This window comes from Varanus komodoensis, unplaced genomic scaffold (assembly GCF_004798865.1).
Source record: "Varanus komodoensis strain SLA01 unplaced genomic scaffold, ASM479886v1 scaffold7_3, whole genome shotgun sequence".
Taxonomy (NCBI): domain Eukaryota; kingdom Metazoa; phylum Chordata; class Lepidosauria; order Squamata; family Varanidae; genus Varanus; species Varanus komodoensis.
Genome location: NW_025336480.1, coordinates 7,367,374 through 7,392,965, shown reverse-complemented (window position 1 = coordinate 7,392,965; position 25,592 = coordinate 7,367,374). Strand labels below are relative to the sequence as shown.

The 25,592-nt window shown below is 40.1% G+C and overlaps 1 protein-coding gene across 2 annotated transcripts in view; it reads right to left on the bottom strand.

The window, feature by feature from the left end:
• Positions 1-25,592, bottom strand: part of NR3C1 (nuclear receptor subfamily 3 group C member 1) — an 84,498-nt gene that overhangs the window by 24,024 nt on the left and 34,882 nt on the right. For both annotated transcript variants that reach the window (XM_044454563.1, XM_044454562.1), the window contains exons 3-4: positions 12,883-13,046; positions 2,178-2,294 (exon numbers count right to left, since the gene is read on the bottom strand). In XM_044454563.1, coding sequence (XP_044310498.1) covers positions 2,178-2,294; positions 12,883-13,046 — 281 coding nt within the window. The remainder of the gene's footprint in view (positions 1-2,177; positions 2,295-12,882; positions 13,047-25,592) is intronic.

The window sequence follows — 25,592 nt, the reverse complement described above, 5'->3', positions numbered from 1 at the left end:
TTACTTCTTCTCAAAATTACTGTTGTCGCTGCTCTTATTTTTGTTTGGCTTTATGTTATTGGCTTTGTTTTTATTACATATATTGCCCTTAGAGCTTCGGTTATAACGAGAATTAGAGATTGACTGACTGACAGATTAAATAAAGTTTCCTAAATAAATGTGGAGATAATTTTAGACAGACCCAAGCTGTGCCAGGCTTTATACCCAAAAACGGCATGGGTCTTAATGGGGTTGGAAATGTATAGGCAGCCGATGCAAACGGGCCAAAATACTTTCTGGTCCCTATTATCAGTGCAGCTTCATTTTGTACATGCTGAAACTTCTGAGCCATCCTCAAATGCAATTCCATGTAGAATATATTGCAGTTACCTAATTTGAACCACCAGAGCCTTATTGCTCTTCCAAATCATATTCCAGTCCTTTTCTGAATTTGCCCCCATCTCCAAGAGATTTCTTTTTTTTTTAACCAAGATTCACAGGGTTGTGAAAGGGGTGGGAAAGCTCCACTGTACAAGACTTTGACTTGTACAAATGGACATAGCCAGTACTATTACAATGTGCAGGATTTTTGCCAGAATGGCTTCCTTTTTCATAAAATTCAACACAATCCTTATTCATTTCCTCTAGTTCACTTTTATTTTAAAAATGTTAAAAATATTGTTGAAAGTTAGGTTTCCACTTTCTCTCTTACAAACAACAAAAAGTAGCTGGCAAAGAGAGTCTCTAAGCATGCACAGGGCAGTTCACCAAACCTAAATTAGAGGCTATTCTGAGAACCCACCATTTGAATAAGCCTGGACCCAGACTGCTCTGGGAGCACCCCTCTGGAGGTGTATGCAGGCACTCTATTTGGATAGCCCTTCTCTCCCAACACTGTGTCATGGGATCAAGGATCAGACCAGGGTCTTCTGGAGTCTGTTTGAACACCTGAAAATGGCAGCTCTGAGATAAATCCTTCTTTCACCACCATCTCTATCAGCAGACTTCATTTCCTAGGCATTGCCATCCTCACTGGAAGAATCGGTACCACCCTGTCCCTGAAATATATGCCGAGAACAACTGCCTTTCCCACCAAGTACGATGTAATTAATCTTCACTGGGAATAAAATATTTCAATTTAAAGTGTATTACTTTTCAAAAAGATTACTTGTATTGAGATTGTTTGTAAACCACGACTTAAAGATCTCTACAATGACAACCTGTGCTAAAACCCTAACTTTAAAGTAAAGTTAAAGTTAGGGTTTATGAAGAAACATAATACAAAAAGGCAAAACTTTAATCATAATAATCACTTAATGAAAATTCCCATAGTAATCATGCTTGGTATATAGTATTAGATTTTTTAAAAGGTGGATTATCAGAAAGGAAATCAGCCCTGAACCTTACACATTACAATATAGGGTTCAACACACGGGGATTCTCCATGTTTGAGAGTCTGCCTATTTCACACGAATAAATCTTCATTCTGCCAAATGCTATTGATATTAATGCTGCTACCAGCTTCCAGTAACAAGTCATCTCCACTTGACAAGGATCAAACTTGTGTGCTTGTTCATTAAGAATTTAAAGCAACATTCACTGATTGTGGTTTCCCTTTCCATGTCCTTAATGTTTCTTATAGATGACAATGAGTCAACATTTAAGTTTCTTCATCATTTGCATTCAAACTGTTGCACCACTAAGCTAGACATTTCCCAACACCATTGATGGTGAAATAGCATGTAGGTGATAATGGGAAAAAAGACACAACAAAGAGAGACAGAAAAACAGCAATCTGCATGTATACCATATCAAGCTACAATAAACAACAGTAGGAATGCAATTAAAAATGCAGTTCTTATGCAAGAGCAGGAAAATTTGGAAAGACATAAAGAACTGTCCATGTTTTGCTAAGAAAAATGTATACAATATTATACAGTATGCAGTACTCATAATATAAAACACTGTCCTCAATGCCACCTGGCCCCTTCATGTATTACTCCAATAAAAAAAGGCCCATGCATAAAAAGAAGCAGTGGGTGATTCATAGTGCTTCTCCTGTCCCTAAGTCTGTGAAACTTTTCCCTGCCTCCTTATTGTGTACAGGCTCCATTCAAAAGACTAACACATTCTGCAAACAAAATGAAGTTTCTCTGGTTCTCAGAAACAGAGCAATTCATTAAAGCACTGCAAATTACCTTCTAGGTTCATGCCTGCTTGAAGACATTTCCGATAACGGCAAGCTGGGCAGTTTTTTCTCCGAATTTTGTCAATAATACAATCATTTCTTCCAGCACAGAGATAATTGTGTTGCCCTGTATTTGCAAAGAACAAACAAAAGATTCTGGAATTATAAATATTTACATTTTTAATATTCATTCAACAGAATAGGGGAGCGAAGAAATTCATTTAGAGCAGAGGGTGGTCACCTGTGTGAGGGTCAGGGATCATTTTCATCTTCACCTCCTTGCAGTCTATGAGACCACCAAAACAAACAGGGCTCCACATCAGTAATACTTGTTGTTAAGGTAAATTGTTAACTTGTTCTTAAGGTAAATCTGACAACTGTAGTGCTCTACAGAACTAAACAGTCCAATTTTTAATTTAAAATTACTTTTTCCTTATGCTGTTGCATTCTAAGCACTACACATGGCCGGTGAGCTGTCTACTCCTCACCAAATGTAAGTAGAAGTACGCAAGTTCCTAATAAGGCAAAAAAATATTGGGTTAAAATACATAAATGGCTTGAGGAAATGTTACAAAAACCTTTAATATTTGAACCTGAAGTTTTTCTATTAGGCATTATTTCTGATGGCTTTGATAATCAAGCAACATATCTGATTCTACATGTAATTGCTGCAGCAAGGGTTGTATTTGCCCAACATTGGAGGAGTGAAGAGCCACCTACTGATGAACTGATCTTAAAAAAGATCTTGGACTGCGCAGAAATGGACAGATTGACCTTGTCTCTGAAGGAGAAAGAGGATACATATTTCTATCAAACTTGGAACTCTTTTTATTATTGCCTAGAGAAACGGGATTATGCGTAGATTTGAATATGGTTATGCACTGTTAAAAAATTAAGAGTAGGGGGTTGACCCAGTACGTCCGATGTCTTTGATGATTGATGTTTTAGTGTTAGTTTGTAGAAAAATAATAATAAAATTTATTTTTAAAAAAAGAAGTACACAAGTTCCTCATACCAAGAGCTGAGGAGTTAGACACTGTAATGCTTGCTGAATGAGATTCAAAATGACTATAAAAAGCACTCAAAAATTAGTATTCTTATAAAACTGATGTATAAAAAGGAGGAAAGTCAAACTAGAACAAAAGCACTAGGATTATTACAGAAACTGGAAATTTAATGATTTAACATAGTTTAATGGTGATACAATCAAGGGCCAAAAATTATGCACTGCCTAAACAATGTAGTCCACTGCACAAAAAACCTGAAAGTCTGCCCTGTTCCCAAACCTTTGCACTGTATGCAAGCAAGTGAGCGGGGCAGGAAAACAGAACAGAGTTGATATTTCTTTTTTTTTTCTTGCACCCACCCCACCAATGGCTGCTTTACTAGTCACAGAGGAAGAGCTGAGAGACAGCCTGCTATCCAAATAACTGAAAAACAATTTATTTTTATAGCATTTATATAAAATGTCCAACACTATTGTTTTCTGGGCCTCATGTTTAATTCCACATTATAATATATTACTGTTTATTTGGAACATTTTTGTGGTCACTTCAATATTATGCATGATCCAGGGGTTTATTTCACTTAATGTTATATATACAGTAGTCCCCTGAAATTCATGGGGGTTACGTTCCTAAAGCACCCGCGAATTAGGAAAAACTGCAAATTGCTGCTGGTGATGGACGCCGGCCGCCAAGGCGGTGCGGGTGGGAGGGATGGGGTGGGCCAGGCTGGGGGGCGGGCATGCGCACATAGCAAGGCAGGGGCACGGGCGAGCGTGCACAGAGATTGGTTTCTCTGAGCGAGTCCAAACTCAGAGGAAATGATCTCCTTGCGAATAAGCCACTGCACCACGAGGGGCCAGCTTACTTGCAAGGAGAATGGCTTGGATTCGCTTGGAGAAAAATCCTCCGAAAGACTGAAGCTGCAAATGCTGAACCGCTACTTCACGGGGGTATACCGTATATCATTTGCAAATATTTTATAAAGAAACTTCTAACTGCTGAAGGTGTAGATCTTTTGCCATATCCATGAGTTTACAAATCATGACCAGACATGGTAGCCAAGAATTATTTTTACCAGCCAGCCACCATACAGTAAAAATGCCCTGGCGCAAACACTTTTCTTTCCACAGAGCAAAAACAACTTCCCCTTCTAAGATCATCAGAAAAGCCATGCTAGATCAAGCCAATGTTCTATCTACTCCTGCACTCTATTCATAGAGTGGCAATCTGTCAGATTCCTTGGCTCCCCAGACTCTGGGTCACTGCTAAGAATGACTTTGGGGCAAGTGCACCCAACATTTGGAGTGCTTGCCAGGAGAGAGATCACACATGCTGCACAAGCTGTGCCCCTTTCCCCTGTGTGCCAATGCTGCCAGTATCAGGGGAAGATACTGGGAATGGTGCCTGTGAGCTCAGAGAGCCTCTTTCCCACACTGGTGGCTGGAGTGCCTGATCACAGCACCCCCTTACCTGCACATGTACCACAGCCACCACCACCATCAAGTGAGGAAGAATGTTAATTGCTGGGAAGGATGTCTGGCATGCCCACTCACAATGCCTTTCCTACATGCACTGCTATTTATTTGCTGGAAGCCGTCCCAAGGCTTATGCGAATGGGGCGGCATACAAGTATCCCAAACAAACAAACAAACAAACCAACAGTGAGCAGGGAAGAATGTTGATCACTGGGAATGGGGGCCAGTAAGTCTGTTTATAGCTTTCCTTTTCCACACCCTGCAGCTGTTCCTGAGGGGGAAGGCTGCCATTTGTGCAACTAGGGGTCTGTGAATGTTTGCATACTTCCTCTTGGCTTGGTTTGCTTTGCCAGATGGGACCGAACATGAGAAGAAGTCTATGGATGCCAGAGGGACAGATTCTGAAAGGGTTTGTCCCAACCCTAGCCACAGACAGCTTTCTCCTCTTCCATGAATCCATCCAATCCCCATTTAAAACATCCAAATTGGTGCCATCATCACTTCCTGTTGCAGTGAATTCCAACTACTTTGTATGGAAGAAATTGTGTGAAGAAGTACTTGCATTTATCTGTCTTAAACCTCTCACTGATCAGCTTCATCGGATGATTATATGTTTTAATATTATGGGAAAGAAAGAACAGTGCTTCCTTCTCTGCACCATGCATCATTTTAAATGCTTCTATCATGTCTTCCCTTACACATCTTTCTTTTCTAAGCTAAACAGTCTCAGTTGTTGCAGCTGTTCCTCACAGGGGACTTGCTCCAACACCTCAATTATTTTAGTTGCCCCTTTCTGTATTCATGCAGGCTAAGGAAATGGGCTTAGAGCAAACTACTTGGTATAAGTTAGACCAAATTGTACTTCTATCTCTAGCCATACTGCTTTATGCATAAGGGATGGACAGATTTCAGGCTTGCATGATCAATTTACTAGAACCCATATATTTACAAATCACTGCAAGACCTAAAATAATGGCACATGACCTATTGCATCATAAAAGCCACACACTGGGATGAGCTGTATAAACAAGTACAATTCCAAGTCACTAGACAAAAAGGAATTTCAGCATCAGACCTATTCCTGTCACACTCACCAGATACTACTGTACCTTCAGTTTACTTCCCAGACATTACATTTGTGCAAGCTTCTCCTCTGTTTACTTCTCAGTCACTATATCCAGCCCCTGTGTCTTTAGAACTGCCAGGGAATTGTAGCAACTGTAGCAATAATTACTCTGAAAAGGAGCTACAAGAAGTGGCCATTCTTATCTTCCTTTTTTCCAGTAGTTGGTGACTTAAGAAATTGCTGAAAAGTTGATGGCACTGAGAACTGTTGGTTCAACACTTAAAACTGAACGCATTATACTGAGAAGGGTGATATATTGTCCATACCGCCCCCCCTCCTTTGGTGTACCTTCTTTTCCTGCTTCTCCCACTTTAGTGCTGCTTTTCAACTGACAACTTGGAAATTGATCCCTGGTAATTGTATCCAAAGTAGCCTATATCCAGTCTCACCTTGACATTCTGTTAGACTACTTTGCTGAAAATTATTACAACTTGAGGATTTACTTTTTACAGATCTGCCAGCATAGGAACAATCCAACATTAAAGATTGGTCAGACTGATCAATCTGAGATGGGAAAAAAATCAAATCAAAATAAAAAAATGGCTATAAAGGAAAAGGGCTACCAGAAGCAGATGAATGGAAGCAGATATGTGGTGAGGAGAAAAGATAAGAAGTAATAAAAGTGGGAAGAATGGGCAATGGTACTGGAGACCTGCATTAATGTAACTTTTCATAGATGAGGACAGAGGCACTCTTCTGCATGAGAGAGTAAGGTCGCTTACCTGTGAGTGACATTCTTCGAGTGGTTATCTGTGCATTCACAAACATGAGCTCTGTGCCTGCATGGTGCCCAGACAAAAAGATTTTCAGTAGGAATCCTGATGTGAGGTTGATGGAGGAAACTTGAGATACGGGGATGCATATGGGAGTGGTGCAGGCAGTTGTTGGATCCAGTGTGAGGATCTGATCAATCCAGAGTAGATTATTAATAGAGGCAATGGGTATGGGGTGGTGTGTCTTTTATCTCTCCCACAGAAAACAAATGGGAAGTTGTTTGATCCATTCAAATGATCAGGCCCAAAGGTAGGACTGATGTTGGAACTCATGGTAATGTTAGTGGCAAGACTATGTGGAGTCAGTATGGATGGATGGGTGACTGGATTTGTACTGATGGTGCAGATGACAAGCAGTCACTGGTCTGTTTTGAAGGCTTCTCCTTGCCCTTCCTAGGCACCATGTTAGGTGTGTCTGCCATTTTGTGCAAGGTTGCTTTTTCAGCTTCTCCTCATCGCATGGATGCTTGCTTTAAGACATCAAAGGAACAGCTGGTGGGCCCCAGGAGCTATCAACAGAGTGTGAGAAGAGGCAGAAGACTAGGAGGTCAATGGGTGATCCTGAGTCTTTGTGGTCACCAAATGTACAGCCACAGGGGTATGCCCTGGTTTTTGAAGGCCTGCAGGGAGAAGGCCTGGCAGTGGGATCAAAAATCCACAAAGTGGTCTTTCCTGAGACAAAAGAGGCATAGGGAATACCCATCTGTGGATGACATTTTTGTCCCACAATGGACATATTTCTGAAAAGTTGAGTGGAGCACCATCAGAGAGAAAGGGGGAGCAGAGAGAAAGAGTAGTGAAAAGGAGAGATCACATCAGAAGGGGTTTCTTTTAATTTTGCAAGGGAGAATAAGGTTTTGTAATGAAATCAAAAAGGTACGAGGTTGACTATAGTGACATACTAGGTTCTAGAAAGTAACAGATGAGCTGAAGTAACTACAAAGGAAGCTAGCAACCCGAGGCACTCCAAACAGCAGTCAAAAAAGAACTGCAGAAAATGGTGGGAGCCCTGCCTATTTATACTAGATGGAAAGCAGGGTTCTTGCCAAAAATTGAGCTTAGCTAGGAAAATCTTCCCAACTACAGGCACCGTGCAGGCAGAGACCATGAAGAAGAACTCTTGTGAATCAGAGAAGAACTGAAACAGTGAGAGGGATGATAAGATGCTGAGCATCTGTGCAGCACCTTTTGCTAGGAAACTGTGGCTTCCATTTCTCTGTTTTTCAAATTAAGAAGCAATGTGCTTCTGAGTATGTGCAGAATGCAATTCTTTTTTTAAATATTAATAAGCAACTCCAGGCTTCAATTGCCCTTCACATCCATGCATGCATACACAGACAGAGTGAAGCTAACAACATGATTTCGTATCTCTCACATAATGGACTCCTAGCATGTCCCACAACCGCACTCCCATTTTCACCACAATTCTCTCCCCTCCCTGCCTGTTTTGTTTTCTTGTCATAAGCAACACACACAAAATTAAGAGATTTAGTGCCTGTGAGCACATATTCAGTCTAAGAATTTGATTCTGCTACCAGCACTAAATCCACAGGTCTTCTGCTCAATTAAAAAAAAATCATGCTCACATTTCTAGTGAAATAAGTTACAAAGCAAACCTTCTTTAGTTTTTAGAAAGTGAAGACAAACCTTTGCCAATGCCATCTAGAACAAGAACAGAGGTCCATTCCCCAGGTTTCTGTGGCATCTTAATTTAGCTGCTACAATCTAAACATTCTTACATGCCTAAATGTTGGTCACTTGTTTTGTTGTAGGCTGGCTGCTCTATAGGCAGGTAAAAGAACTTTTCTTAGGAATAATATGCATTATTCAATTCCCTACAAATTTCTGATTCAATCTCTTTCATTGTGTTGGCATGGAAAATCAGACTGGAACTATAAAAAGAGGCAACACATTTATTCACATTTCTACAATATAGATCAATGTATATGTGTCTTCAAATAACCTTTTTACAGTACTGTGTAATTTCTCCAATATGGAATTTTTAGAACAGAAAATCATTAGGAAAACTACTATTGCTAATACACTCTATGATGTCTCTCAATATTTTTTTCCAGAAAAACAATTGTGTATTCTTCGCATTTTCTAGGGTATAGTGATTAGGTAGCATTAGAACAAGTTGCAAGCAATGCCAGTCTGAGAAATTTAATTCTAAAATACTGCTTTAGGATATATTGATTTTACTACTTTAAAAGAGCATGGAGGAAACTATTTGGGGTTTTGGAGCCTGTGAAGTGGGCAAACAAAATCCTTCGGAATTTTTATGGAGCCATAGATTCAAGTATAAGCAAACCTTGGCAGCAAAGTAAATTTAACTATAAATTTAAGAGCAGAGTTCTTCCATACTGAATTATACAGTAGCATTAAACATGAGTAACAATGGATAAAAGCAATGAAAAATTATGTTCTTACCAAGAGCCCACAAATTTTCCCTGACTTTGCTGAGTAGCCATTTTTTTTTTTTTTGTTAGGACATGCCCTTCCCAAAGAGGAGAAGTCATGTCTGAGAACTCCATACTATGTCTGAATGAGGCTAGGGGCAATTTCCAGACTGAATGAGAAGGGGATGGAAGATGCCCTCACTTCCCTGCTGCCTTCTCCATTCTTGTGTGGAGTATGAGGGTGGACTAGATTTGCTTTGGTTCTACTTTTTCTGCTTGGAGCACCTGGCAGGTCAGAAAAAAGCCCATGAACATTTGTAGGAAAAGACCTAAGTGTAGTGTGTTTCATGCTCAGTCTGTGCACCAACCAGGACTTCTAAAGCAGAAGCAGAGAGAAGTCCACATGTCTCACCTGTACATCCACTTCAAACGGGGGACGGGGGGGGGGGGGGGCAGAGACTTGCTTTGGCTTTGTACCTGTGCCCAGCAAGTCACAGTCAAACCAAATTCCTCAAGATTCCATTCAACTCAGAGGCTTCAGATCATTCCCCCATGCCAATATAGCTTCAAGTTTTAGAGGAAGCGTCAGGCTCTTTTCACTTATCAGAAGCTGGCTTACCACTCACCACTGGCAAGGATGAAGATTAAAACAGCAGAATCATGATGTTTGGTTTGTATCTTCTACAGTATTTAACTAAAAGTTTATTAAAAAAAAAACAAAACCTCCCTCTTTCATTCTGAAAAAGAAAAGCTAAAATAGGTTACACTTGAGCAAATCTCTCCTCCTTGTATTATACTGCTGACAAAATGTGTACCAAATCTTATACATCACTAATGAATATACACAAATATTTTGATAATTAAGCTGCATTTTAGGCATACTGGCTATAAAGTAAGTTCAATTACAACAGAACTTCTAAAAATATGTGTCTACGGTTAGTAGTCTCTAAAATTTAACTGAACAAGAAAAGCATTTCCTAGAAAGCAGATAGCTGCAAAACATTTTGAAAGAAAGAGTGTTTCTCTATTCACTTGGAAATTTAAAGTGTCCTAGAAAAGTCACCCAATGAAGATGATTCCTTTAGCTACTCAATCTCATTAAATTACAGAACTCTCTCTTGCAATAAGATAGTCCAACTATTCTGATTTTCAAAAGCTAAACAGGAAATCAAGAACAAGATAGATTTGATTTCATGCCCTTAATTTAACTACCTAATACTTAAATTTGAAAGTTTGGGTAAAGTAACCTGGCATACTGCTTCCTCCTGACAGTTGTTTAAAGAAAAGCATCCACAGGAAGGATGGGGCAAGTTGTTTTTGAATAGGAACATGCAAAGAGAAAACCAAGTACCAGTATTGCCACTGCTTGCCATCACCCCAAGAAAGTCTTTTGCCTTTAAGCTTAGCTTCCCAACATTTTAACAAAAGCTCCACTAGAAGGAAGAATTACAGACCTTATCATCCCTACACAGCATGCATATATTTCACACACCCCATTACTCATATATACATATAACTGGAAGGATCCAGTATCTGTATTCCATAGATAGAAGGGCTCTGCTCAAAGACTGCCTCCATGCAACCCCACACTACAGTCCATATTAGTCTGCAGAAAGACAATGGTCTGGGAAAATCCCTTACAGTCAATTCAATTCCATGTGCCTTATTCTGAATAAAGCACATGAGTGTACACACACACACACATTGGGGTGGGGGGGGGCAGCGGGATGAGAACTTGAAGGGATCCTGAAAAACTGATTAGAGCCAATAAACTGGCTGAATAATCTGACTTTCCATGATAATCAGGTACAGGAAAAGTTTCCATGTAGTACTTTGTCTGAACATATAGTGATCTAGGCTTATGATGCAAGGCTGAAGTCTTATGCCATTTGCTTGGAATAAATCTCACTGAAGTTAAAGGAACTTATTTTTGAGTCTTTTCTTACACTCAGGTTTATGCTGTAATGAATAGACTATTACTACAGTACCAAATAGAGAATTACTCATAACAATTCAAACAAGCAAAAAATCAAAATATTTTTGTCTTCTTAAGGCTACATCAACATTCTGAACATTAAGCTCGTAGAAGTCCATGAACAATTCTGTTTTTCGTTCCAGATCAGCACCTAGCAGTCACCAAGATGCAGAATTTACTACTTATGACCATGAATTTGTCTGCATTGAGGGATCAGTATAGCCCCTTAATTCCTGAAGCAAATATATTTTACTTTAAAAATGTTAAAAAGAGAAAGGCAATACATAGCACAGAATGCTGCATAAAAAGGGTGTTTTTTTTTAAACATACCATACAGCCTGATCCACTTAATTGCCATGCTGTACTACCATACCATAGCAAAGCAAAAGGGCTAGTCCACTGAACATTAAATGTATTTAATCTAGCATTCTGATGCTTCCTGTCTTTCAGTATGCTTCAGTATGGTGATGGCAGGTTGAGAGATTCCTTCCAGAAAGCAGTTTTCCCCTCTTTGGAGAACCTTCCATTGTGCTTACACAAAATTACATTCAAACAGAGCTTTCTCCCCTTTTACTTGCTTTTTAACAAGCTATTGGAAGGAGGGGAAATCCACCAATGTATCTATGCAGGAAGAGGAACTGGAGCCACAGGAAGTGTTGATGTTCTTGAAGAAAGCTAGGTTTGTGTTGGATTTGTGGTACTTATACCTTGGATCTATATAGACAACGTGATGGGAGTTGGGAGAGAAGCCAGAGCAGGACAGTGGTGGAAAAGGCCTTTTCATTGTCACCTGTCCTAGAGGCCCAAAGAAGAGACCTCAAACAGACTACATAAATGGATGGAATTGACTCTATTTCCCCACTGGATAAGAAATAGTACACCAATCTTTGTTTGAAAACTAGTACCTGGCATGCAAGGGTGCTAAATAAGACTATTTATATATTTACATGGATTTCTTAGCTATTCTTTAACTAAAGTCTTTCCCAGTTGGTTTACAATAACTACTACAACAAACGATTCTATCTTGGGATAACAAACAGAGTACATTACTTTAATTTATGGTAACAGTAAAAATTACATTTACATGCAAAAACTAAAGATTTGTTTTGCATGCAGAGTGGACTCCCACATTCTCTGTGTGTCTACAATTTCTCTGATACACTATCACTATCCATAGAAACAGCTGCTGAAAATTCCTCTGGATCCATCTGCATTCTGTCTAGACAGAAAGCAGTAACTAAATCCATCCATGTTTTCTCACCCTTCCAACAAAGATGCCTAAACTAATAAAAGTTGGCTTTTCTTCCTCTCCTCACACTCAAATACTGATTAACTAGATAATTGTTGCAGCAATAATTATCCGACAATCCACTCCGTTCATATGGGGAAATTAAATAGCAACTAAATAAACTGATAAAGAACATATATAGACACCTTTATAAAGAGTTAAATGAAGATCTGTAAGTGAACACACACATAAAAGCATCAACCATGTTTTACCTTTTGTATCGCCCCATTTTAATATTACTATTAAACGAACCTTAGTACTAAGTCAAGTATTCTAAAAATGATCCAAATGGGAATCAAGTAAAAATGTGTGTGTGTGTGAGTGAGCAATGGGAACAGATATGCTACCTTGGCACCCTTCTCACACGTTTCCATCTCCTCCTAAATGTGGAGGCCAACTTCTGAAGAAGTGATCCTATTGTCGCGATAGAGGTTTTCCCTATGACTTGGGACATGGTTTTCTGAGGTTCTAAATCAGAAGGGAAGCCAAAATTCTGTTCTTTCAAATGGTTATCCTCTATACATAGATGGATATAGCAGGGAGGCATAGCTAATGTTCTCTTCTCCTCACACAGTCAGAATGTTCTTGTTCACTGAGGCATCTGGGAGCAGTGAATGATCAAGCTGGAGATGAGACAGGCTATACATTTCACATAATTAGATTATGTCCTACCTTCCACAGCTCTTTTGAAGAATACTTTGCAGCTACCACAAGTTAGGACACCATAATGACACCCAGAAGCCTCATCTGAGCAAACAAGGCAGAGCTTGGGAGGTGGTCCCGTAGTTGTTGAAGAGGTAGATGGTGAAGTGCTTACATCAGATCTCATTCCAGGGCTGAAGAAATAAAGAAAAAACAACAGAAAATCAAGAATTGTATCAAAAAAGAATATATAACCACGAAAACCTTGGATCTTGGTTACAAACAGGTCTTTTTCCATTAACAAGTCTATCACCAAAACCAATCTCTCTCTTTTTTAAATACATATTCCTTGTACTCACACTCATACTACTATGTTGCATATTATAATGATACATATGCATACTTAGGAGATATTGCATGTTTGGTTCCAGACCACTGCAACAAACTGAATATAGCAATAACTTGGGTCACATATAATTATACTTTTGGCTGTTTGGGGAAGAGGCCTACCTTTTGGCCTATCATGGTATTTGACATGCCTTCCTCACTTCCATAATCATTACTAGTTTCCCCTCACTTTAGGGCTATTACAGTAATTTGCATACACACTGTTGTGTCTCAGGGGACAGTGAGGCCTGAAGGGAGGGAGAAACACAGAGGAATGGTTGGGCAGTGGAGCAGTCAAAACACCCCAAAATAATTACAAAGATCATGGTAACATCAAAGATTAGAGATAACTATTACCAATAAACCATATAATAATGAAAACATCTGAAATTCAGTCCAGAATTGGAAAAACTACATTACCAAAATGGGAGACACGAGACATGAAATGAGTGATCCCTACTGGAAAAATGGCACCAAGGACACGAGGTCATGTCCAGGAAATGCAATAACTGTGAATTGCATTAAAATGTAGTAAACCTGTTTATTTTATTTGATGCATTCACACTACCTATTAAAGTTTTGAAATTGTTTTAATGTTTCTCATTGTAATTTGCCTTGTGACTAAAAGGTAACGCAGAAATATTTGTATTGCAATTAAAACATAAAAATACACAAATGCTTCAGATTTTATTTATTTCCTGTCTTTTTTCTTATTTACAGAATGCAAAGCAGCTTACATCGTTCTGCTCTTCCTGCTTTCAATCTTATCCCCCCAACAACCCTGTGAGGTAGGTTGGAGTGAGTGTCTGTGGCTGGCCCAAAGTCAACCAGTGGCTCCATGGTTGAGCAGGGATGAGAACCCAGATCTCTTGAGTCCCAGTCCCAGGTTCTTAACCACTACACAGTTGCTGTATACAGCAATAGTAGCTGTAACAAGTAGTACACTTTATTTAACAAAATGTTAGGATAAGTGTGCAGTCATTATTGATATGGAAGACAGAAATCCTGGATTTAAAAAGATTACTACTACTACTACATTAACATTTAGAAATCTAGTTGCCACAATCCACTTTTTCCTTAACAAAGAACAAGTACATTGGGAGCCTACTGTCTAGCTGCCTTTAATCTATGTAATTTTTATCTCAGCAAATGGTGTTAGGATGTTAGCTGGAAGTCAGCCTAGATGCTCTTTTAAAAATACTGTCTTGAGGCCATTAAGATCAACATAACTTTTAAATGCTTCAATCTGCACATATGATATTTCATAGAGATAAAACCACAACACTTCTTGGGGAAGAAACATTGCAAAATGATTGGCCAAGCAACAACTAGAATTAAGCTGGTTGCTGAAGAAAGTTAAAACCTGTGATGCAATTACTACCAATAACTAGAACTCACAGCAAAAGATGCAGAGTTTTGAGATCTGCTTAGGAAACCGTTAAGGTTTAAGTGATTTATTTGTCACCTTTCTGAACAATGTTTAAGACATTACACCTACCCATAAACTGTGGTACCTTGGCTCACGAACTAAATCCGTTCCACAACTATGGTCACGCCCCAAATTTTTTGTGAGCCAAGTCAAATTTCCCCATAAGGTTCAATGTAAATAAGGTTAACCCATTATGTGACCATTTTTTTTAAATCACAAAAATTTGAAACAAAGTGACAAAGAAGAACAAAGTAACTAAGATCAACAAAGATTGCAGCTATTCCCCCCCTCCCACCAGCACAATCACAGCTATCTCTCCCTCCCCTCCGCACGATTGTGGCTATCTCCCCCCCGAGCATGATTGCAGCCATCTCCCCCCCTGAACACGACCATGATCGTGCCTGTCTTCCCTGCACGAGTGCGACCACGATTGCAGCCATCTCCCCACCCCACCCCCCGAGCACAATCATGGCCATCTCCCCCCCCACCCACAACCGTGATCGCACTCGTGCAGGGAAAACAGGCACAATTGTGATCGTCACCCAATGCGGAGTTTGCGACCTCAGGCAAAATTTTTCTGAAATTTCTGTTCGTGACCTGATTTGGTCATGAACTGAGGTGTTCATGAGCTGAGATATCACTGTACTTGAGAATGCACTGTTATTTATGGTCCTCTAACTCAAATAGGCTAATATTTTGATTGCAACAATTTTGTCATCATTTATTTTCTAAGCCTGCCACTTGCTTCTATACTGTATTTTTCGCTCTATAAGACGCATTTTCCCCCCTCAAAAGTAAGGGAAAATGTCTGTGCGTCTTATAGAGTGAATGTGTGTGTGCCCGACGCCCAGGATGCTGCCAGCCACCTGATTCAGAATATTTTTTTTCTTGTTTTCCTCCTCTAAAAACTAGGTGTGTCTTATGGTCAGGTGCGTCTTATAGACAGAAAAATACGGTAATTTATTGATAAAATTTTCCAGACTTAAGTACTCTGAATTCTCCCAGAAAGCAGGCTATGCCCCCATTCAGCTCTCATCAGGGCTTTAAATGGTACACATTGCAAGGGATAAAATAACAGCAGGATCTCATAGTAAGACAAAGACATCCAGCTAAACATCAGGGTAGAGAACCAGTCAGAATACAAGGCAGTGTGCCTATAAATGTAGACCTCTTCCCACCAGCAAATGAGTGACAAAAAGAGCTGAAGTTCAAAGCAGAAACCTCTTATCTGGGACATCTACCAACTACAGTTGGTGTCCAGGAGAATCTCAGAGACTCAAATCCATTTCTTCTAGAGCATACCATTGTCACTATTTTTCTTGACCACATGCTGAAGGAACAGAATATTCTTTCAGCATCAGTGGTAAGAATCAAGATATGAATATGATCCTTTCAACTTGGCTGAATTTCTGAATTGTCCTTTAGACTTGCATTGTACTAAAAACCTTGTCTCTGTTTAGAGGTACTATATTTTGATATCAGCATTTAAAACCTTATTAGCAAACTGGGCCCACTGAATGTAAATGCTGGCAGCTATGAAAACTGTTAATTTTAACAAAGTTTGATTTTTTCTTTAAAAAGACTGTTTATTGAAAGTGTGTTATTTTAATTGAAAATTAACTCCGAACTTCATCAGTCCTTGCTGATGCCCAAACAAGAGTAGGTTTTAGATCTTAAATTCCTGCTTTTCAGAAATGACTGCTGCTTTACTGTTCTCCATGCCCTTTAAGAAAAACTAGTTAAAATTTGTTTGCTGTTTTATGAAGCAGCAAAATGTGTAGAAACTGACATTTAAACATTAGATTATGGGAGAAAGTGAAACTGTCAAATCAATCCATTCAGGAGGATAGGCTTTGCATGTTTAGCTGGTCTATTTGCAGTGCTGAGCTAGGGTTACCACCTTATTCCCCAGCTGACAGGCTCCTCATATTTAACAGCTACATGGCAGGCAAGTATTTCCAGGAATAACTGGGAACTGCTGCACCTATTAAATCTTGCCAGTACAGATGGGCAAGATTTTCTTTAGTTCCCTTTTTGATACACATTCATCAAAACTGAAAAGTTCTCCTAAAGATAACAGAAAGACCTTAAGATTTAAAGAATTCAAATGAGGGGAAAAGGGAAACTGATGATTCAGCCATTCATACCTTTAAGCAGCAGTGCCAATCAGCTATTCATCTTGTTAACCCTGCATTTAATATCCCTACCTAAGTGCAATATTCAAGCATGAAATTGTATGGCCACTGACCTGTGTATTTATTACCATAATTATATGCAAGGAAATATATAAAATAATCTTGAACATGTATTAAAAGTTTTTACTAGTTTACTACAGAGGAAGTTATGTAAATCATAACTGATGGTCTAGTTTTAAAAGTGGACTAGACAAATACATAGACAACAAACGTATTTAGCCAGACCAGCTAACAGAACTTTCATGTTTGGAGGCAACATGAGGAAAAGCACCAATCATTGGAGAGATCTCTGAGTGCTTAAGAATTTTTAAAATTTGCGCTCAACATGATTTGAATGTAATTCTTCCCAAGAAGCAATATTATAAATCTGTAATACCGATAAATATAATCAGTGCCACCATCATCAACAATTTAAATTATAGTTTTATATTCTTTAGAATCATGATGATCTTGCAAAAAGGTCAAGTGGAACTACACTGGACTAAATAAAAAAACAAAAATGTTTATCACCTGGGAGACTTCTTTCCTCCTCACATCCCAGTAGCTCAGAGAACTAAATGATGGAACACCAAGTTGTTCAGAGGTTGATAAACAATGCTAAACTACAGTGTGGGGGAGGATGCAACATGAAAGGTGAGGGAGCTCTGTTGAACTATATGTAGAAGTGATTGCACAGTGGAAGAAATATTAAGCATAGAAGTTTGACATATAGCAATAAAAACCCTTTGCTAAAGATGCATATGCACAAATCTGCATTTCTCAGTTAGCTTTCAGGCCAAGTCCTTGCCCTATGTAATAAACAGTTCTCGATACTCCCCTTCAAGGATTGCCCCCCTGAAAGCAGCCTTTCCAAAAGGAAAGACAGATGTCAAACAGTGCTGCCTTAGATGCTGCTAGGTCTGGACATGATGAACCTTGGAAGGAGAAGGTCACTAACAGCTAAAATGTTGCTTTTGTAAGTAGAAAAGAAAGCACTTTTTGATATCTGTTGCAATTACAACCTACTCAAGGAGGGGCAGTTCTAAAATCTTAATCAACTCCCTCCTATAAATGTAACTTTTAAAGAATGTGAAAACACCCTGACATAAAGTGTCAAACAAATTGGAAAACCATTAACTGCTCATAAGCTCAACATAAGAAAATTACACACCATTGCTGGAAATATGCAATGGCTTTCTGTATTTCTATTTATTGGCTGATCAATCAGGCAGTAGTAGTTCTATTGAATAAAACAACACCTACTGACAACATGGAAATATTCCCAGGTGTTCCACACTGGGTAACTTCCAACCCACAGAGGTCCCACATCTAAGTTTAGGCACCCTCCCCACATCCCTCCCCAAGCTCCATCCTTTAGTCTAGAGACTACCAGAAATTTGGAGAGGAATTCACCTCTACTCTGTGAATTTTCCATCATGCCATTCAGCCTCCTAAATGGGAGTATTGCACTTTGTCAATATTTTCAGGACCTAACACTACTGAGAAACCTGTTTCTATTTTAATAAGTAAATTATAATCTTGCAAGCACAAAGACAGAATATGTATTTATTTATTAGATTTATAGACCATGAATACAAAGTTAGGCAGCAGAAAAATTCAGGGTGTATAAAATACAGCTCTGCCATGCTATAAAATTACAATATTCTTAATTTACAAGAGAACACTTTTTAATATGGTTGTTTTATTCTTAAAAAATGAGTTTACACCAGTGTGTTCATTATAACAGCACTGTATTTAGTTCCAGCAAGTAAAGATAAGAGCCTTTTAAAGTTCAGAGGCCAATTTATGTAGACAATCAAGTTACCCAACATAATTTGGTTTGTTAATGATTTAACAGAGTCCTTCCATCAAGCACAAGGTCCAAACTTATTAAGAAAAGAGAGTGGAAAACATGAGTGTAACAGACAACTATCCTGTGTTATGCTAAAAAGAAAAATTTCAGAACTACACTCAATTTTCAACTGAGGAAACATGTGCAGCCTATAGTAAAAATGGAGTAACATTCATTTGATGGCCCATATAATGGAGAGAAAAATCTATGAGAAACAACGAAGTTGGTGCATGCTATTAGATGCAGATACTGTTCAATCCAATAACTGTAATTCATTTGAAATAGTTACAAGAAGTTGCAACAGCTGACATTTTTCTCACCAAGAAAAACCCTTCAGCTCTATACTTGATGACTGATAATCATTTAATACATTATATACTCATTTTCAGATTTTTAAAATCTACATTTAAAAAAATTAGCTTCACCGTCGTGTTCCTTAAATCAGTTAGAAACTCTTGCAGAAGTGAGTGCAAATTCATCTGCAACTTGACTCCCTTTGTTTCCATTCATAGTGTCCTTCTCCACCCATGAAACTACTCACCCTCCTTTAAATTCCATTTTAAAATTAAATTCTTCCACCAGAGGTAGGTAACTGTGACACTTGTTCTAATCTCATGAGCATGCCCCTCCCCGCAACACACACACGCTCTCTCACAAAGTTGGAAGCAACTGGTTCTACAATCTCTACAGTTGTACTCGTATACTACTGACAGTTCAAGATCTTATATTTAGTAAAGGAGGAACCTAAGATGCTATGACAGCTGGTACAAATCACAGTATGATCTGGATCCAAGAAGTCCCTCAAATGTTCTTGAAGTGTTTTGTTTGTTTTTGTCCATAACTTTCAAGGTATTTTGGACATAAATAGAAAGACTGCAAACACCAAGGCTCCTTCAGCCTTCAAGAACTGACTTTTCAGGAACATGACAAACTGCAGGAAGAAAAGGCTTGTGACTCACTAAGGTACTTTACAAAAGTGTTCACAAAGCATTATAAATACCACAGGAAAGAACTGTAAAGGTAAAATGGGAGGGGAAAGAATGAAATACTTCTTCCTTAATGTAGAGTTGAGAGCAAACCTGAGCTGGTCTACTACTAGCTTCAAATTCTAAGCCTTCAGGTTCCTTATTTATTTATTAAATTTATATCCCACCATTTTCCTTTTTTTAAATAACTCAAAGGGGCTTACATTATTCTCCTCCTGCTGCTCTCAGGTTTATCCCTACAACATCCACCCTTTTAGGCACACCGGGCTGAGAGTCTGTGAGTTCTGGTCCAAGTTACCCAGTTGGCTCCATGGCTGAGCAGTGACTAGAAACCAGATGGTCTGGGCCTGTCCTTTTAATCACTACACCACACCGGCTGTTCACCTTTCAGTTTCAGAACCACTGTTTCTTTTGTCTGAATTTTCTAGTAGTATATGCCATTTACAGGAGAAGAGTAAGAAGGCAGTGAAGCAAATTGCTATCACAACTTTTCCCACTTCCTGCTACTTCCAGTCATAGAAGCCATTCTAACCAACTGCCCAGTGAGCCGAAGTGGTAGTTGTAAGCTGTCACTGGCAGCATGTATGTAAATGCCTTTCTTTTTTACTGTCCTGATTAGGTATTACTGTAATTATAAAACTTACTGGCCTTTGTAAGTCCCTCTGAGAGTCTTATTAATTGAAGAATAGGAAAAGATCCCTTAAATCCTGCATCTAAGTCTGAGTTTAGAGCAGTAAAAGGTGTGGGGAGAGGGTCTGCTTGATCAGTATGGGCACCTCGTTGAAGAACTATGGATCAGTTCTCAAAAGGATGAGAAAATGTATGGGTTAGTGTATGATTGATAGCAGGAGTGTCAAAACTGTGGTGGGATCTCTCATTGAGACAGGTTGGTTGTCAGGTCCTTATTGGTATTAGAAATGAGTTTAATGAGACTGTGGAGTGTATAGCAATGTTGCAGGGACTTGGGAAAAGGTGCAGTGGGGAAGGTATGTGGCAGCATGACAAAAGTAATTATGGAAAAGGAAAGATACAACTTGACAAGGGGACAGTCACTGGTTATAGGAGATACAGACACCTACAGGTTGTCTCCCCATTTCTTCCATGTTCCTCACTTTCTTTCAACAGTGAGACGCTTTCCTGCTGATCTTAGATAAGGGTGGACAAATTTGTCAACTGCAGTTTTGCATTATTACCACCTTACCTTTATTCTGTCACATCTGTGCATCAGTTTAAGGCTTATAAAACTTTTTATGCATTTTTGTAATATATATACCTTAGTATGCAAGTTTACCTAAAACATGTGATTTCCCTTAACACAATGTTGTTTTCTCACTAATATAATCTTTCTTGTAGACATTTCCCTTAATAGGCATATTTTTGTATGCATGTTAACTTAAATTCATCTTTGAATACGATTTGCAAAATTCTGAGAAGTGTGACCAGAGAAGGATAGCAAGATTGCTTACCTATAAATGTCATTCTTCAAGTGGTCATCTATGCATTCAGATGTGCCTTGTAGTGCCTATGTTCAGGAAGATTCTCCTAGCTTAGCCTAGAATTTTAGTGGGAGCCCTGCCTATTTAGACCAGGAGCAGAGGGGTGGGTCCACCCTTTGTCAGTCCAGCTGGAGACCACCGTTTTGCCGGCCAGCTTGCCTAAGGTTTTACTGGTATAAGAGCTGGTTCGAAAACACTGACACGGATGCAGTGCCAGTGGGTGGGTAGTGTGAATGAACAGATGTCCACTTTAAGAATGACGGTTAAAGGTAGGCTGTCTCTCTTCTTCACAAATATGGGTGACTAGCAAGCTTACCAATATAGGTGATGGGAGGTGTTATCACAGTAGAATGGCAGAGAGGATGGCTCGGCTGAAGAAGCAGTCTTGTCTAGCCTTGATATCAAGTCAGTAGAGGCATACAAACATTGACGGGGATGACCAGGTGGCTGCCTTGCACAGCTCATGAAATGGAAGACCCACATGTAGCACTGTTGATGTCAATACCGCTATGATGGAGTGGGCTTTTCAAATGTTTTGACGAGTCAAGATTGACAAACTGGTATGTGCGTTTAATAGTCTCCACTATTCAGTGGGAGAGGCCTAGTGGGCTGATTGGTTCATCTGTTGAACAGTCAGCATGTTTTATAAATAGCCTTTTGTTTGGCAAATCGATTCTATACAGGATCGGTAGAACATGAGTGTTCTTTGTACAACTAATATATGTAATGATCTCAACTGGTGTGGAGGGTGTCAGAAAATACACTGTGAGTATTATGTTTTGGTTTAGATGAACGGTTGAGGAGACCTTAAGTAAAAATGTTACATCTAGTTGCAGGATTACCTTTTCTTTGTGGAAGCTCAGGTACAGGGGATCTAGTCTAAGTGCACATAATTCACTTGCTCTTCATGCTGATGTGAGGACTACTAAAAATGAGGTCTTCCATGAGAGAAGCCAGAGTTCTGTGGATATGAGCGGTTTGAATGGAGGCTTTGTTAAAGCTTGTAACACTACATATAGACTCTACATGGGGGCTATGGATCAGACAGGAGGGTTCAGATTGTGACTGGGCCTCTCAAGGAAGAGATCGTGTAGAAGTAGACCTTTACAGAGTCATCTTCAGTCCGTTCTGATGTAGAGAGTTAAAGGATTCTAAGATTTTGTGTAATGGCACCATTGTTGCGTCAAAGGCATGTTCACTTGCATAACTCTTGAATCTGTTCCATTTAGCAGAATACAACTGTCTGGTATTGGGGCATAGCACCACTTGTAGTATGAACTGTATTTGTGTATCTAATGCAGAAATCTCCACCACTAGTGGATCAACCAGGTCATCAGTTTTAGTCTCCTGACATTTAGGTATAGAATTTTCTCCTGTTCTTGGAAAATCAGCTTCAGTATGTCTGGTTCAATAAATGTAAGGTGGGCGGGAACCAATCTTGTGTTGGCCACCAAGGTGTTATTAGAACATAAGATGTTCCTTCTGTCCTTATTTTTGCAATTGTATTGGTAATAAGAGGAACAGTGAGAAGCTATAGAATAGCTTCCCTTTCCAGGAGAGGAGAAACGCATCCCAGAGAGAATTTCATCCCATGCCTGCCCAGGAGCAATAAGCGGTGCAAGCTGTGTTGGCTGCTGTCACAAAGAGGAAGATAGCTGGGGTGCCCCACTTAGAGAAGATGCAGTGTCTGACCTCTGCATTCAGTTCCCATTCTTGTAGTCAGAATGGTGTTTGGCTGAGTGTATCTGCTATCCTGTTGCTTGTACCAGCTACCTGAAAGGCATGAAAGAATATGTTCCTCCGGATACACCAATTCCATATCCGGATGGTCAGGCGAATTAAGTGCTGCAAATCTCATGCCGCCCTGTTTGTTTATGGAAAATACTGTTGTCATATTGTCCATAGCTATCTGGATGTGCTCTCTGGTTAGCAGGTTTTGTAGAGATCTCAATGCTTTGTGAACCACAAGACGCTCCAGGTAGTTTATATGCATTGTGTTCCACTGAACTCCAAATGCCTTGAGTTTGGTACGTGCTGTAGTGAGCTCCCCATCCAGAGAGGGATGTGTCTGTGATCAGTGTTGCCACTGGTCCTGGTGGCACGAAGCTTGATTTTATATCCATGTTCTACAACAGATAGTACCGACTGGTCAGAAGTGATACATTCCCAGATGGAAAGATGGTATTTGAGTTGATCACCAAATGGGAATGATGGAGTCAACGTGGAACTGGTTTGTACTACCCATCAGCGTTGCATTTTTTCAGTGTCTAGCTGTCTTTTGGACTGCTGAAAATAGGTAGCATCAATGCAACATTCTTGGGTTGGTGGACATTGTCCATATTGTTGGCATCTGGGATTGTAATTTGACTGCCCTGGTTGGTATGGATGGTACTGTGAGGTATGGGACCATGACCACTTGCTTGGCTGGGGCCAAAGCCCATTCATCAGGTTGTCATCCTGGCATTCTGCAGCGTGTTGAGCTGTTCATCAGACCTTGAATGAAACAGACCTTCCCCACTGAAAGACATGTTTTCAATCCTCGATCAGGTCTCTTGAGATTTTCCACTCAAAGCCACACATTTCTGCACAAGGCTACCACACTGATAAGTCCTCTGGAGTCGCAACTGGCATATGCTGCGTCATTGCTATCTGTTGTTTGGATAGCTGCATTGCCTCTCCAGTGAAGACTCTGGCTAGATCTCACTGTTGGTTGGGGAGGAAGGCAGGCAGAGACTCCATTTTCTGCCAAACGAAGACTTGGTACCTCCCCATCATGACCTCGTAATTGGAGATGAGGAGTCCCATGGAAGAATAGATATGACAGCCCATCATGTCAAGGCGGCATCCCTCACAATTCGTTGCTGCTGAGTGCTCTTGCTGTTGATGTCCGTCTGGCTTTGAAAATTTCTGAATTCGGTTGAGGATGTGGCAACAGAAAAGGTATGTCCCGTTTCTGGACTCCATGCATCCCCTCCAGGTGCCATAAGGTGGGATAAGGCTGGTTAGGTAACCCCCACTGTTCTCTCATCACTCTCTTTAGTGTCAGGATGAGAGGAAGTGCCACTGGAACAGAGTCCTCCATACAGATCATATATAATTTATCCTGTTCAGGTTTGGTGATTTGTCTGAACTCCCAGTGATGTAGCCATATGAAAGATCTGTTCTGAAAAATGGCCCAAATGCTCTCCTGATGATCCAGGGTGCTGTGATGATACCATGTTGCCTGGTGAAGTTGAGATGGCTTCTTCAGGCTCTGGTTGTGAGTTGGACTCAGAGGCATAGTCCATGTGAGAGGAAGATGAGCTAGCTGCCAGTGCAGGTAAACCATGTTCCTCAGTTTGCATCCTAAGTGGCAGAGGATGCATTGGAGTGGATGGAGGCTGGCCCTCATGCTGGTGTTGCTGTTGAAGGCACCTTGAGATGGTGGGTTGAGTTCAGGTCAGTGGTCATGGGTAATTGTATGGTGGTAGTGTTTGCTCCCACAGATATTCAGATCCATAGCATTCAACATATGCCAGCACCCAGTATGGATTCCTCCTATGCGTTCAGGTTGACCCTGGTGACGAATTGGGAGAAATTAATCCATACATGTGTGGAGCTGGAAGAAGAGATTGCTGTTTCTCTCTTCTAAGGGTTAGTACAGACCAGTCAGGAGACAGACACAGTATTGGTGATCATGGTGGGGAGTTCCAGATCTCACCTTTCAAAAAGGAAGTCTGTGGGGCCGTCTCTGACTGGACCTATTGCTGTTCTGGTTGGAATGGAGGTTCCATTAGAGATGGAGTGGTCGGGATGGACAAAGTTGGGGAGGCTCAAACTGGAAGCGAGGCAGGCATTGAAGTAATTGCTGGAATCACTGGTTGGGCAGGTGAGACCTGCCAAGTCAAATTATTTGGCAATTAGTGCCTTTGGTTTTTTTCTCAGTCTGTCCTTCCCATTCTGGCTGTTTTGCCTCAAGAGGCTTCCTCTTCTTATGTTTTTTCAAAGAGCTGGAGGAAGTCAGCTGCTTGGGAGCTGAACTAGAAGATTTTGAGGGGTTTTGTCTGTGGAAGGGGTGCGCTTCAGCACAATTTGAACATAGGTGGATGGTTTGCCTGCTTCTTCCACTGCAACATTCTGCATTGTCTCCAAGGCTCTGTCCCAGAGCTCCCTTAAGCAGCCTTCCCTGTTCTTCTGGGCCTACTCAGTGAAAGTTTGGCAGTGGGGACACTCATCAATGCAGTGTCCCTCACCCAAGCACAGGAGGCAAGTGAATGCTGATCTGTAGATTGCACTTTCACCCCACAGCTTGTGTAGTTCTAAAAAGCTGGCTTCTGTGCCATCTAGTAGGAGAATAAAGGAAAAGGGTAAGAGGAAGAGAGAGTGGTAGAAAAGCTGAGGTAAAGGATCATGACATGAGGGGTTTGGGGTTTTTTG